This window comes from Anas platyrhynchos, chromosome 38 (assembly GCF_047663525.1).
Source record: "Anas platyrhynchos isolate ZD024472 breed Pekin duck chromosome 38, IASCAAS_PekinDuck_T2T, whole genome shotgun sequence".
Classification (NCBI taxonomy): Eukaryota; Metazoa; Chordata; class Aves; order Anseriformes; family Anatidae; genus Anas; species Anas platyrhynchos.
In genome coordinates, this window is record NC_092626.1 from 2,810,912 (window position 1) to 2,825,564 (window position 14,653).

General features: G+C 56.9%; 1 protein-coding gene and 1 long non-coding RNA gene across 2 annotated transcripts; both read right to left on the bottom strand.

Annotated features, from left to right (window-relative positions):
- Positions 1–6,141: 6,141 nt before the first annotated feature.
- On the bottom strand, positions 6,142–6,859 carry LOC140001140 (uncharacterized). Its single transcript, XR_011806281.1, has 3 exons — positions 6,715–6,859; positions 6,378–6,463; positions 6,142–6,161 (listed from the first exon to the last, which is right to left on the bottom strand). It is a non-coding gene; the product is annotated as an uncharacterized lncRNA (long non-coding RNA).
- Positions 6,860–10,093: 3,234 nt separating this feature from the next.
- On the bottom strand, positions 10,094–13,900 carry LOC140001173 (carboxy-terminal kinesin 2-like). The gene is made up of 7 exons (XM_072032364.1): positions 13,704–13,900; positions 12,434–12,595; positions 12,215–12,353; positions 11,992–12,131; positions 11,821–11,894; positions 11,639–11,714; positions 10,094–10,353 (listed from the first exon to the last, which is right to left on the bottom strand). Exons 1-7 carry the CDS (start codon positions 13,806–13,808, stop codon positions 10,309–10,311), a joined length of 741 nt encoding a protein of 246 aa, XP_071888465.1. The 5' UTR covers positions 13,809–13,900; the 3' UTR covers positions 10,094–10,308.
- Between the last annotated feature and the right edge of the window lie 753 nt (positions 13,901–14,653).

The window sequence follows — 14,653 nt, forward strand, 5'->3', positions numbered from 1 at the left end:
GACACCAGCGGCGCCGGCACATCCGAACGCAGGTAGACCAGGAGACCAGCGGCGCCGGGACCGGCGGCGCCGGGACCAGCGGCGCTGCGATCTCGCCGTGCCGTCGGGACTTCGGAGCGCCCATCCGACTGGCGCTTGAGCAGACCGGACACCGGCCCGGAAACACGGTACACAGGCCTCACAGTGAGAAGCGGTACTCCCGCTGAGAGACGCGGAAAACGGTGGGAAACGGGGTTTTGCGGCGGGACGTGGAATTGCGGAGGGCTGCGGGAAACGGAGTTGCGGCGGGACGTGGAATTGCAGAGGGCCGCGGGAAACGGAGTTGCGGCGGGACGTGGAATTGCGGAGGGCCGCGGGAAACTGAGTTGCGGCGGGACGTGGAATTGCGGAGGGCCGCGGGAAATAGAATTGCGGCAGGACGTGGAATTGCGGAGGGCCGCGGGAAATTGAGTTGCGGCGGGACGTGGAATTGCGGAGGGCCGCGGGAAATAGAGTTGCGGCGGGACGTGGAATTGCGGAGGGCCGCGGGACATAGAGTTGCGGCAGGACGTGGAATTGCGGAGGGCCGCGGGAAACGGAGTTGCGGCGGGACGTGGAATTGCAGAGGGCCGCGGGAAACGGAGTTGCGGCGGGACGTGGAATTGCGGAGGGCCGCGGGAAACTGAGTTGCGGCGGGACGTGGAATTGCGGAGGGCCGCGGGAAATAGAATTGCGGCAGGACGTGGAATTGCGGAGGGCCGCGGGAAATTGAGTTGCGGCGGGACGTGGAATTGCGGAGGGCCGCGGGACATAGAGTTGCGGCGGGACGTGGAATTGCGGAGGGCCGCGGGACATAGAGTTGCGGCGGGACGTGGAATTGCGGAGGGCCGCGGGAAATTGACGTGATCACGGTGCGATGCGTGACATCCGAGATCGAGTTGCTACGGGAGACCAGAGGCATCAGTGGACAACGGCAGCCGACCCTCACCGTGTGGCGAGTCGGCACAGAGCAGAGGGGCGGACATCAGGACCCTGCAGCCTGTCTGACGTAACCATGGAGGCAGCGGCGGCTGTGCTGCTTCTCTTTGGCATTCTTTTTATAAGAGGTTTATCTTGCAATGCAAAAAAGACTATTCGTCCCCAGATCGGTGTTATAACTATGTTTCTGGATAACATTCCGTGGGGTTGCCTCATTCTACGGACTATTAATGACGATTTAGCTCTATTGCAGGGCAGGAGTGCAGAGACGCAGATTACACTGCCAAATGACCACCGGCAGGCTCGTTCACAAACAGCTTCTAGGATTGCAGCTGGCACTGCCTGCAGCCGTATAGCAGACGTTACACTCTCTTTCCTAACTAGTAATCATGTGTCTCATCCATTTGTGGTGAATGGTCAGTGGCAAAAAGAAAAGGGGGAGAGTAAGGGGCGGCAAAGACAGAAACGGTACCAGGAGGATGCCACTGACACTACTAGCACGGGTAATAGGAGTAGTATGAGTGACATAGGTGCAGGGCGGCGGCAGGCACTGCCGCGCTGTGGGGCATTCTGCCTGCTGCTCGCCCTCACCTGCCTGTGCACTGCTGCCGACAGTGCTAGAGCAAAATGTGAAGACTGCTCAGACGGCAGTGATGAGAGTGCTTGTGTGAAGAAGACGTGTGCTGAATCTGACTTTGTGTGCAACAGTGGTCAGTGTGTGCCAAACAGATGGCAGTGTGATGGGGATCCGGACTGTGAAAATGGGTCTGATGAGAGTGCTGATCTGTGTTATATGAGAACATGCCAGGTAAATGAAATCAGCTGTGGTCCTCAGTCAACCCAGTGTATCCTGGTGTCCTGGAAATGTGATGGTGAAAAAGACTGTAACAGAGATCCTGATTACAAGGATGGAAGTGATGAAACTAACTGCCCTTCTCGGACCTGCAGGCCAGACCAGTGCAGATGTGAAGATGGGAACTGTGTCCACGGAAGAAGGCAGTGCAGTGGTGTGAGAGACTGTCTGGATGGCACTGATGAAGCAAACTGTAACGATGTTATTCAGTGCTCAGGACCTGGCAAATTCAAGTGCAGAAGTGGAGAATGCATAGATACCAATAAAGTGTGTAACCAGCAGAGAGACTGCAAGGACTGGGGTGATGAGCCCCTGAAGGAATGCAACATACATGAATGTGACTGTCCAGCTGGGTTTGAGTTTGTAGACAAGAGAAACTGTGGAGATATTGATGAATGTCAAAACCCTGATATCTGTAGTCAAATCTGTATCAACCTGAAAGGTGGCTACAAATGTGAACGTAGCCGTGGCTATCAGGTGAATCCTGCTACAGGAACCGGGAAAGGGCCATACTGGTACAAAAACACAAATAACACCTCTGATTACAATGACGCTGCTAAGCAGGGTTTAGGGGTTTGTCGCATGGAGACAAGGGGTAACAACTACAGTGTTTGGAACAATTGTGCAGCTTTGGCCTTACCTCCTGATGTGCTTCTGATTTGTGGGGATGGGGCCTGGCAAGGTATCCCTGCAAATGCTATCAGATGTCCATGTTACTTAGATAAACTCATTGTATTTGCTCCTAGCTTGTTACAGTTGCGTGAGATCATCAGACATAAATGGGCATTGCTTGCATCGGATTGCAATGATAATGTTGAATTGTGTGGGGTTGCAGCTAGAGCGGCATTAGCAATTTCAGTGCCTGGAGTGGCATCTGCGGCCGCACGTAACAACTTAGAAAAATTGGTATGCTGGGCCAAGAGGCAAGCCTATGCCACGACAGAGATACTTGAGGAGATGTTACCAGGTCAAAATAGTCTGCGACATCTGCTTTTACAGGATCAAGCTGCTATTGACATCTTGCTTTTGGCTCAAAGGAATGGGTGTGAGGACTTTAAGGGAATGTACTGTTTAAACCTTTCTGATCATAATGAGTCAATTCACAAATCCATTACTTTCCTGAAAGAGCATATGAGAAAGATTCAGTATGGTATCAATCCTTTCAATCAATGGTTCACTGACTTGTTTGAAACAAGGTGTAGATGGTTGCTGGGTTTAGTCACAAGGGGATTAAGGATTTGGTTTATGGTGGTGGTAATCATCGTTGTGTGTTGTAAGAATAGCTAAAGAGTCACTTGTAAAACTGCTGTGTCGGGCTTGGTTTGCTCAAAAGAAGAAGGGGGAATTGTTGAGGGATTTCTTGAAACAGCAAAAATCCCATGGCTTGCTGTAGCTGAGCAAACCAAGCTACCAGGGCAACTATGAGAAGTTCCCATGACAGTGTTCCCACATCGCCCAATTGAGGAACTCAGAAAAATATTGTTACCAGTAGCTGGCTTCAAGGACAAGGTCTATGTGACTGCTAACCACAGGGGGGTTGTTTTCTTGCAGGTGGGGTTGTTTTCTTGCAGTTGTTTGTCTGTTTTTGACCAATAATCTTGTGTGAAACACTGTCCACCCCTGTTAAGTTCTCTATAAAAGTTAGGCTATTCGGGCAATAAAATGGAGCATGATCTGACTCTACTGTGTGTCTGTCGTGCTTTCGGCCGTGCTTCCTGCAACAGGAGACGAGTGAAAAATCAGGCCCCAGGAAATGCGTTGCGAGCCCTTTTCGCCTATCCAATAGTGCCCCCAAAGGAAGGATTTGGGTACAAGTGAACTCCCCAGGGGAGCCTTTACGCAGCCCCACATGCAACTGGACCCTCCGGGTTCGCTGTTTCCGAGCATCCCTAAACAAATCCCTAGCCGGCATCGAAGACGACTGAAAAATCAGGCCCCAGGAAATGCGTTGCAAGACCCTTTCGCCCATCCAAAAGTGCCCCCAAAGGAAGGCTTTGGGTACATCTGAAGTTCGCAGGGGAGCCTTAACGCAGCCCCATATGCAACTGGACCCTCCGGGTTTGCTGTTTCCGAGCATCCCTATACATAGCCCTAGCCGGCAATGAAAACGACTAAAAAATCAGGCCCCAGGAAACGCGTTCAGAGCCATTTTGGCCCATCCAAACTGGCCCCAAAGGAAGGCTTTGGGTACAAGAGAACTCCCCAGGGGAGCCTTTACGCAGCCCCACATGCAACTCGACCCTCCGGGTTCGCTGTTTCCGAGCAACCCAAAATATAGCTCCAGCCGGCATGGGAGAAGACTGAAAAATCAGGCCCCAGAAAACGCGTTGCAAGCCCCTTTCGACCATCCAAAAGTGTCACCAAAGGAAGGCTTTGGGTACAAGTGTACTCCCCAGCGGAGCCTTTACGCAGCCCCACATGCAATTGGACCCTGCGGGTTCGATTTTTCCGAGCAACCCTAAATATATCCCTAGCCATCATCGGAGACGAGTGAAAAATCAGGCCCCAGGAAAGGCGTTGCGAGCCCCTTTGGACCATCCAAAAGTGCCCCCAAAGGAAGGCTTTAGGTACAAGTGAACTCCCCAGGGGAGCCTTTACGCAGCCCCACATGCAACTGGACCCTCCGGGTCCGCTGTTTCCGAGCATCCCTAAACATAGCCCTAGCCGGCATGGGAGAAGACTGAAAAACCGGGCCCCAGAAAAGGCGTTGCAAGCCCCTTTGGACCATCCAAAAGTGTACCCAAAGCCTTCCTTTGGTGACAAGAGAACTCACCAGGGGAGCCTTTACGCAGCCCCACATGCAGCTGGACCCTCCGGGTTCGCTGTTTCCGAGCAAACCTAAATATATCCATAGGCAGCATCGGAGACGACTGAAAAATCAGGCCCGAGGAAATGCGTTCCAAGCGCTTTTCGCCCATCCTAAAGTGCCCCCAAAGGAAGGCTTTGGGTACAAGTGAACTCCCCAGGGGAGCCTTTACGCAGCCCCACATGCAACTGGACCCTCCGGGTTCGCTGTTTCCGAGTAACCCAAAATATAGCTCCAGCCGGCATGAGAGAAGACTGAAAAATCAGGCCCCAGAAAACGCGTTGCGAGCCCCTATGGACCATCCAAAAGTGTCACCAAAGGAAGGCTTTGGGTACAAGTGAACTCCCCAGGGGAGCCTTTACGCAGCCCCACATGCAACTCGACCCTCCGGGTTCGCTGTTTCCGAGCATCACTAAACATAGCCCTAGCCGGCACGGGAGAAGACTGAAAAACCGGGCCCCAGGAAACGCGTTGCAAGCCCCTTTCGACCATCCAAAACTGCCTCCAAAGGAAGGCTTTGGGTACAAGTGTACTCCCCAGCGGAGCCTTTACGCAGCCCCACATGCAATTGGACCCTCCGGGTTCGATTTTTCCGAGCAACCCTAAATATATCCCTAGCCATCATCGGAGACGAGTGAAAAATCAGGCCCCAGGAAAGGCGTTGCGAGCCCCTTTGGACCATCCAAAAGTGTCACCAAAGGAAGGCTTTGGGTACAAGTGAACTCCCCAGGGGAGCCTTTACGCAGCCCCACATGCAACTGGACCCTCCGGGTTCGCTGTTTCCGAGCATCCCTAAACGCAGCCCTAGCCGTCATCGGAGACGCCCACCCTAACCCTAACCCTAACCCTAACCATAAACCTAACCCCCTAACTCTAACCCTAACCCTAACCCTAACCCTAACCCTAACCCTAACCCTAACCCTAACCCTTACCCTAACCCTAACCCTAACCCTAACCCCCTGGCAACCGCACCCCGCACACTTGGTTCCCCCCTCATTTTGTTTCCCCCTCACCCTTGGGGTCCCCGCAAGCCCCATGGACCCTCCCCCCTTGGTGCCCCCCCCCCATTTTGTCCCCCCTGCCGTCCTACCCGTGCGCGCAGCAGCCGCTCGCGCTCCGCCAGCACCTCCCGCACCCGACGCTGCATCTCGGCCAGGTGGAGGCAGGCGCTGGGAGGGGGGAAATAAATTGGGGGGGGTCAATTTGGGGGGGGGCTGGGGGCATTTGGGGGGCTGGGGGCGCATTTAGGGGGCGGAGGGGACTGGTTCTCACCTATAGGACTCGGCGTCGAGCCCCCCCGGGGGCAGCTGCAGGGCCAGGATGCCTGAGGGGGTGCGGGGGGGGGCATGTCAGCACACCCCAGACCAAAACCCCAAAACCGCTGCCGCTGACCCCAAAACCGCCGCCGTTGACCCCAAGGTGGCCGCTGGTGACGCCGGTAGGGCCACCGGGCGCCCCACGGGCCACTGGGAGCGGAAGACGGGCATGAAGCTGCCGGTGGACGGCGGCCACGCTAAAATGCTAGGTCAGCCGCGGGTTGGGGCTCTGGGGGGGGGCACCCCATAGGGTCACAACCCCCCCAAAACCCCCCCGGCCCCATAGAGACCCCCCCCAGCCCCACAGATCCCACCCCAAACCCTGTAGGTGCTCCCCCAAACCCTACAGGCACCTTCTCCAGATGTTCCCCACAACCTCCCAGCCCCACAAGTACCCCCCTCTTGGCCCCATACAGCCCCCCCCTGCCCCATATGGCCCCCCCACCTTGCAGGCCGCCCGCCCGTGGTCGTAGTACACCTCCTCTATGGCCTGGAAGTAGATGACGCCCTTCAGCTTCGTCTCCTCCTTGTCTGGGGGGGGGCAGAGATAGGGGGGTCACCCCATGGGACCAGCCCCCCATGGGGCCCCCATGTCCCTCCCATGTCCCCATATCCCACCCCAGTCCCCCCAATATCCCCCAGTATCCCCCAGTCCCCCCAATACCTCCTATGTCCCCCAATACCCCATGTCCTCATGTCCCCTCCCCAATATCCCCATGTCCCCCCAAACGTTCCCTTTTCCCTCCCAGTCCCTTCCAGTCCCTCCCAGTGCTCCCAGTTACCCCCGTAGTAGGCCAGCAGCCGGCGCCGGGGGTCGAGCAGGAACCAGCAGCGCCGCCAGGTCTTGATGCGCCCCCCCATCTTGGTGAGGGGCCCCTGGCACGCGCCCGCTGTCACCCGCACGTTCCTGCACGCCTCCGGACGGTGGCCCCGCGCCCGCAGCGCCCGCGCCAGGTCCACGCATGCCTGGGGGGGGTGAAAAATGGGGAGAATCGGTGAGAAATTGGGAAAATTGGCCCCGAAATGGGGGAGATCGGCCCCAAAATGGGGGAAATCAACCCTAAAATGGGGGAAATTGGCCTCGAAATGGAGGGAATTGACCCCAAAATGGGGGAAATAGACCCCAAAATGGGGGAAATCGACCCAAAACCGGCGGAAATTGGCCTCAGAATGGGGGAAATTGACCCAAAAATGGGGGAAATAGACCCCAAAACAGGGAAATCACCCAAAAAAATGGGAAAATTGTGCCCCAAAATAGGGGAAAATGAGCTCAGGGAAGGGGACTGGGGGCATGAAGAGTTACTGGGAGCACTTGGGTTGTAAAATGGGGGCACTGGGGAGGGAGCTGGGGGCACTGGAGATACTTGGAGCACTGGGAGCCCTACTGGGAGCACTGGGAGAAGACTTGGGGCACTGGGAGATATTGGGAGCATTGGAAGCCTTACTGGGAGAGGTTACTGGGAGCACTGGGAGCCTTACTGGGAGCACTGGGAGGGGTTACTGGGAATACTGGGAGCCTTACTGGGAGCACTGGTCTCACCTCAGGCTCAGGTGGGGTCGGAGCTGGCGCTGGAGGGGGCGTGGCCTGGGCCGGAGTGGGCGTGGCCTTGGCAGCTCTCTGGGCCTCCTGCAGTGGGGGGGTGAGCCAAGCCCCGCCCCCTTCCAAGCCCCGCCCCCTCCAAGCCCCGCCCCCTGGGGCTGTGTCCCCCCTTCACTCAGGCCCCCCTTGCCCCCCCGGTATCGGAGGTATAGGACTAGGCTGCAGATGGCTAAGGCAACAAACAGAGCGTGGTCGTGGAATTCAACGAGTTCTTCTATAATGGGTGATGAGGCGTCTTGGAATCCTAGTTGGGAGTGGTTGGCCACATGAGATGCACAGGGCTTTCACCTGTGATTTAGCCTTGACCCTAACCCTAACCCTAAGCCTAACACTCTAACCCTAACCCTAACCCTAACCCTAACCCTAACCCCCTAACGATAACCCTAGGCCTAACCCTAACCCTAACCCTAACCCTAAACCAAAACCCTAACCCTAAACCCTAACCGGATTAACTCTAACCCTAACCCTAACCCTAACCCTAACCCTAACAACCCTAACCCTCGTGGGAATGTTGTGGGATCTCCTTCTCTGAGGCGCCCGAAATAGGATCCAGACCCCAGTGCGGCGAGCACACACGACACCCGGGATGGAGCCAAAGGGCCCAAGACTGAACCCGGACCCCAGTGCAGCTAGCACACACGTCGCCCAGGACCGGAGCCCAGGGTCCACATCCGGACGCCTGCCGCTCTGGACTGTCTGAATCCCCGGTCCCTGGGACTGCGTAACTCCGAGCCAGTGAATGACAGCCTCCACGTCTCGACACGGCTGGCAGTCACACCGCTTGTGGCCGGACAACCGTGTCGTAGGATCTCCTTCCCCGAGGCGCCCGAAATGGGATCCGGACCCCGGTGCGGCGAGCACACACGACACCCAGGATGGAGCCAAAGGGCTCGGTAAGCTGGATCCACACTGCCCGTGGAGGGACACTCGTGTCCTGCGATGAAATAGCGGAGCCGACCGAGGTCCAACCTTGACCTAGTGCGGCCAGCATATACATCGCCCAGGACTGGAGCGTGGGTGTTGGGAACAGACGGCTGCGGCTCCGGACAGGACAGAACCCCAGGTCCCCACGACTGCCAGCCCGCGAGGCAGCGGATGACAGCCTCACACTTCGCTGCAAGTCTGGCTCCCATGCCGCTCATGGCCGGACAACCGTGTCATGGGATCGTTGTCCCCAGTCTGCCAGAAATGGGATCCGGACCGCGGTGCGGCTAGCACACACGTCACCCAGGATTGAGCCTAGGGGTTCGGAAAGCCGGACACACGCTGCCCGTGGAGGGACACTCTTGTCCTGCCATCGCCATAGCGGAGCCGACCGAAGTCCGACCCGGACCCCAGTGCAGCTAGCACACACGTCGCCCAGGATAGGAGCGTGGGTGTTCGGGACGGACGGCTGCCGCTCCGGACAGGACAGAACCCCTGTCTCGGGGACGGACAGTTCCCGAGTGAGTGGACCACAGCCTCCTGCTTCGCGGCAAGGCTGGCACCCACACCACTTGTGGCCGGTCACCCGTGTCGTGGGATCACCTTCCTCGAGCCGCCCGAGACAGAACCCGGACCCCAGTGCAGCTAGCACACACATCGCCCAGGACCGGAGCCCAGGGTCCACATACGGACGCCTGCCGCTCTGGACAGGACTGAATCCCCGGTCCCCGGGACTGCGTAACTCCGAGCTGGTGAACAACAGCCTCCACTTCACAACACGGCTGGCAGCCACAGCGCTTATGGCCGGACAACTGTGTCAGAGGATCTCCTTCCCCGAGGCGCCCGAAATGGGATCCGGACCCCGATGCGGCGAGCACACACGACACCCAGGATGGAGCCTAGGGGTTCGGAAAGCCAGACCCACACTGCCCGTGGAGGGACACTCGTGTCCTGCCATCGAAATAGCGGAGCCGACCGAGGTCCGACCCGGACCCCAGTGCGGCTAGCACACACATCCTTCCTTTGGGGGCAGTTTTGGATGGTCCAAAGGGGCTCGGAACGCGTTTTCTGGGGCCCGATTTTTTAAAACATCTCCGATGCTGGCTAGGGCATTGTTTCGGGTTGCTCGGAAAGAGCGAACACGGAGGGTCCAGTTGCATGTGGGGCTGCATAAATGCTCCCCTGGGGAGTTCAGTTGTACCCAGATTATAATTAACTGGCAAAAAAAAGTCTCAAAGCATTAATTTATTGTTATTTGATAAGATTTTTCTCATCAGAATGTGGGACCCTGCAGGCTGTTCATATTCCCCTATAGGTGCCAAGAGGGGTATAGGACAGAAACGTGCTCTGGGGAAGGTTTTCCCTATGGATTTTCCCTATAGAGCTCCCTGCTCTGCCCATCTGGACAAGGCAGATGAAACTGGGGAGAGTTATTGTTATTTTAACCCCATTTTTAACAGATAAATCAGAGTTTCGGGGGTAGCACTGGAAACTAACATGACATGGGGTGGAAGCACCAACGTTGGGGACAAAAAGGAACATTTTGGGGTCAAAACCGTGTGTTTTGGGGCAGATTGGAATTTCACACATAGGGTTGGTGCAGGCAGGAGAGGAAGAAAATTGATTGCAGCTGGAAATTGACAGCTTTTTTTTTTCTTTTAATTATTAGAAGAGTTTTTGCTTATTTACATGTTTATTAAGGTCAGGCTAAAAGGAACAGCTGCACACACCCCACGCAGACATCCCACCCCCAGAGGCGACAGCCTACACCCCCTGCACACCCCCCACCACAAACTGGGGGGGGGGGGGGGGGGAGGGGAATTTGGGGGGGGGAGTCCCGGTGGTCCCGGGGCTACTTCTTGTTGGCGTGGGCCGTGCCCACCATGCACTCGTTCACCTGGGGGGCGAACGAGGGGGGTGAGGGGGGTCCAGACCCCTAAATCTGCCCCATAACCCCCCCAAATGCCCCCCCGTATCCTAAAACTGCCCCAAAATGCCCCCAAAAGGCCCCCCACTAACCCAAATCCAACCCAAACCCACCCCAAAAGGCCCCCCCGGATCCCAAATCTCCCCATAACCCCCCCAAAAGGCACCCATATCCCAAATCTACCCCAAACCCCCCCAAACCCACCCCATAACCCCCCAAAAGCTGCCCCATAACCCCCCCAACTCACCCCCATATCTTAAATTTGCCCCATCACCCCCCAAAACCCACACCAAAACCCCCAAAATCACACCCCCATCCCAAATCCATCCCATAATACCCCAAAACCTGTCCCTAACCCTCCCAAACCTACCCCATAACCGCCAAAAACCTGTCCCCCATATCCCAAATCTTCCCTTTATCCCCACTAAATCCCCCCATTCACGCCCCCATATCCCAAACCCACCACCTAACCCCCCCCAAATCACCCCCCATATCCCAAACCTGCCCTATAATCCCCCCAAACCCACCCCAAAATCACACCATCCCGAACCTACCCCATAAACCCCCAAAACTTGTCCTGTAAACCCCAAATCCTCCCCCCATATCCCATAACCCCACTAAATCATCCCCTTATATCCCAAATCTGCCCTATAATCCCCCAAAACCTCCAAAACTTGCCGAATCACACCCCCATATCCCAAACACACCCCATAACCTCCCCCAAATCCCCCCCATGACCTCCCCCAAATCCCCCCCATGTCCAAAATCCAAAACCCATACCCTGTACCCCAAACTCACCGTATAACCCCCAAAACCTGTCCCCCATATCCCATTACTTGCCCTCCTTATCCCATAACCCTATGAAATCACCCCCTGTGCCCCAAATTTGCCCTCTAACACCCCAAACCAACCCCCCCATCCCAAACCTGCCCCTGAACCCATCCCCACGTTCTCCCCCCCGAGCACCCCCAACACATCCTACATCTCCCCCAACCTCTGCCCGCAGATTTCCCACGGCACCCCAAATCACCGTGTCCCAAAGATCCCCAAATCCACCCCAAACACCCCCCATACCATAATGTTTACCCCCCCAAAAATTCTTCCCCCAAAACCACCCCAAAACCCTCCTCCCCAGGCCCTCCCCGCTCCCTCCCTCCAAAACCATCCCCAAAAACCACCCCAAAACCCTTCCCCACCCCCACCCCAATCCAAACCCTCCCCTAAACCCCCAAAAACCCCATTATTTCCCCCAAACCTTGCTGGCAAAGTGCAGGGAGTTGAGTGACTCGGCGAAGTTCTCCTCCAGCGGCGAGATGTTGACGAACATGAGCCTGGGTGGGGGCGATCCACGGCATAGCGGGGTGTCCGAGCGGGGTGCACCCTACACCCTCGACCCTAAAACCACCCCGTCACCCTAAAAAAAAAAACCCCGCTCACATTTTGGCGTTGCCCCTCAGCGAGTTTTGCAGCAGGTAGGTCAGCTTGCTGTTGTGGTATGGCACGTGCGGCTCCTACGGGGACAAAAATCGTTATAGGATGGGGAGGAAAGCGACAAAATTTTGGGGTCGTGGCCCCAAAATCGCTCTTTTTTCCCCCAAAAATCAGCACCTTGTTGGAGATGGCCATGATGACCAGCCCCAGCGTGGCCAGGCTGCTGTTGATGGCTTGGGTCTCGCGCAGCCGCTGCCCGCTGGCTTGGCATTTATCCAAGCGCTCGCTGCCCGCCAGGTCCACCAGGCTCAGCACCGCTGGGTTGGGGGAGGATTTCGGGTGAGGAAGAGGAGGTCGGCACCCCCCGGGGAGGAAGAAAACCCCAAAAAGAGGCGCTCACAGCTGCAGCGGAGGGCGCGGGAGGCGTTGGAGCCCTGGATGTGGAGCTGGAAGACGCAGTGGCTGCGGGACGAGCGGTCGTTGAGCGCCGTGCGCGCCACCGAGCGCTTGGAGGCGGCCGTCTGCAGCAGCCCCAGCACCTGGGGGGGGGGGCAAATTTGGGGTTAAAAAATGGAAAAATACGTCAAACGGACTCCGAGGGGGGGTTTGGGTTTCTTACCTCGTCCTCGGAGGCCACGGGGACGCAGCGCAGGTTGGGGACGTGCAGCTCCTTGCTGGCCGAGCTGACGTGGCGGATCTCCAGCTCGCCCCCCCTGTCCCCCCCCAGCAGGTCCCGCAGCGCCTCGTTGTAGATCTCCAGGAAGCTGGCGCTGAAACTGTACTTTGGGGGGGTCAGGGGGGCGCAAAATCCCCCCAAAAAGGGGCCCCGAGTGCCTAAAGAACCACCAAAAGCCTCCAAACCCTATAAAGAACCCCAAAGAGCAGACCCAAAGTCCCCAAAGCTAAAGAAATTCCCCCCAAAACCCCACCCTAAACCCCCCCAAAAGCCCTGCTCCCCCCAAAAAAGCCCCCAAAAGCCCTAACACCCCCAAAAAGCCCCCCAAAAGCCCCCAAAGCCCTAAACCCCCCAAAAAAAGCCCCCCAAAGCCCTAAACCCCCCCAAAAAGCCCCCCAAATCCCTAACACCCTCCAAAAAAAGCCCCAAAAAAGCCTCCAAAAGCCCTAAACCCCCCTAAAGAAGGCTCCAAAAGCCCTATATTAGCCTCCAGAAAGCCCTAACCCTCCCAAAAAGCCCCCCAAAAGCCCTAACCCCCCCAAAGAAAAGAACCCCAAGAAGCCCTAAACCCCCCAAACACCTTAAACCCCCAAAAGTCCCAAAAGGCTCAAAACCCCCTCAAAAAAAGCCCCTAAAAGACCAAATACCCCTAAAAAAAGCTCCCCAAAGCCCTAAATTAGCCCCCAAAAGCCCTAACCTCCCCCCAAAAAGCCCCCCAAAAGACCACAAAGCCCTAACCCCCCCAAAAAAAGCCCCCAAAAGATCTAAATTAGCCTCCAGAAAGCCCTAATCCCCCTAAAAGCCTCCCAAAAGCCCTAACCTCCCCCCGAAAAGTACCCCAAGAAGCCCTAAACACCCCCCAAACACCTTAAACCCCCAAAAGGCTCAAAACCCCATCCAAAAATGCCCCTAAAAGACCTAATCCCCCCCAGAAAAAGATCTCAAAAGCCGTAATCCCCCAAAAAAGGCCTAACCCCTCAAAAAAGCCTCCCAGAAGCCCTAAGGCCCCCCCAAAAGCGCTAACACACCCAAAGAAGCCCCCAAAAGCCCTAAGCGCCGCCCAAAGAAGCCCCAAAAAGCCTTAAACCCCCCCCAAAGAAGCTCCTGAAAGCCCTAACTCCCCCCCAAAAAGCCCCCAAATCCCCCAAATAGCCCTAAACCCCCTCCCAAAAAGCCCCCAACCTCCCCCAAAACTCGGTGCCTCGGCCCCCACCTGCCACCCTTTGTGCTCCAGCTGGCGGGCGCCCCCGAAGAGGTGCCGCACGGCGCGGGGGATCACCCCCCAACTTGTGGGGTCGGCGCCCCCCGGCCCCTCCATGGTGTAGGTTTTGCCGCTGCCCGTCTGCCCGTAGGCGAAGATGCAGACGGGGTACCCGTCCAGGGCCGACTGGGGGGGGTCAGGGGGGGTTTATAGGGCAAATGGGGGGAAAAAGGGGTCTTTTGGGGGAAAACAGGGGGCAAATGGGGGCATTTGGGGTGGAAATAGGGGGAATGGGGCTCTTATGGGGGGGAAATGGAGGCGAAATGGGGGGGAGTTCAGGGGCAAATGGGGGCGTTTGGGGTGGAAACTGGGAGGAATGGGGGCACTTGTGGGGGAAATGGGCGGGAAATAGGGGTCTTTTGGGGGAAAACAGGGGGCAAATGGGGGCATTTGGGGTGGAAATAGGGGGAATGGGGGCACTTGTGGGGAAAATGGGGGGGAAATAGGGGTCTTTGGGGGGAGTTCAGGGGCAAATGGGGGCGTTTGGGGTGGAAACTGGGGGGAAATAGGGCTCTTTGGGGGGGGAAATAGGGTGGAAACTGGGGGGAATGGAGGCACTTGTGGGGGAAATAGGGGTCTTTGGGGGGAAATGGGGGCATTTGGGGTGGAAACTTGGGGGGAATGGGGGTACTTATGGGGGAAACGGGGAGAAACGGGGGAAATAGGGGTCTTTGGTGGGAAATGAGGGGCAAATGGGGGCATTTGGGGTGGAAATAGGGGGGAATGGGGGCACTTGTGGGGAAAATGGGCAAAATAGGGGTCTTTGGGGGGAGTTCAGGGGCAAATGGGGGTGTTTGGGGTGGAAACTAGGGGAATGGGGGCAGAAACAGGCATTTATGGGGGAAATGGGAGCACTTAGGGTGGGAAGGGGGAGCTTTGAGGTCAGTTCGGGGAGAAATGGG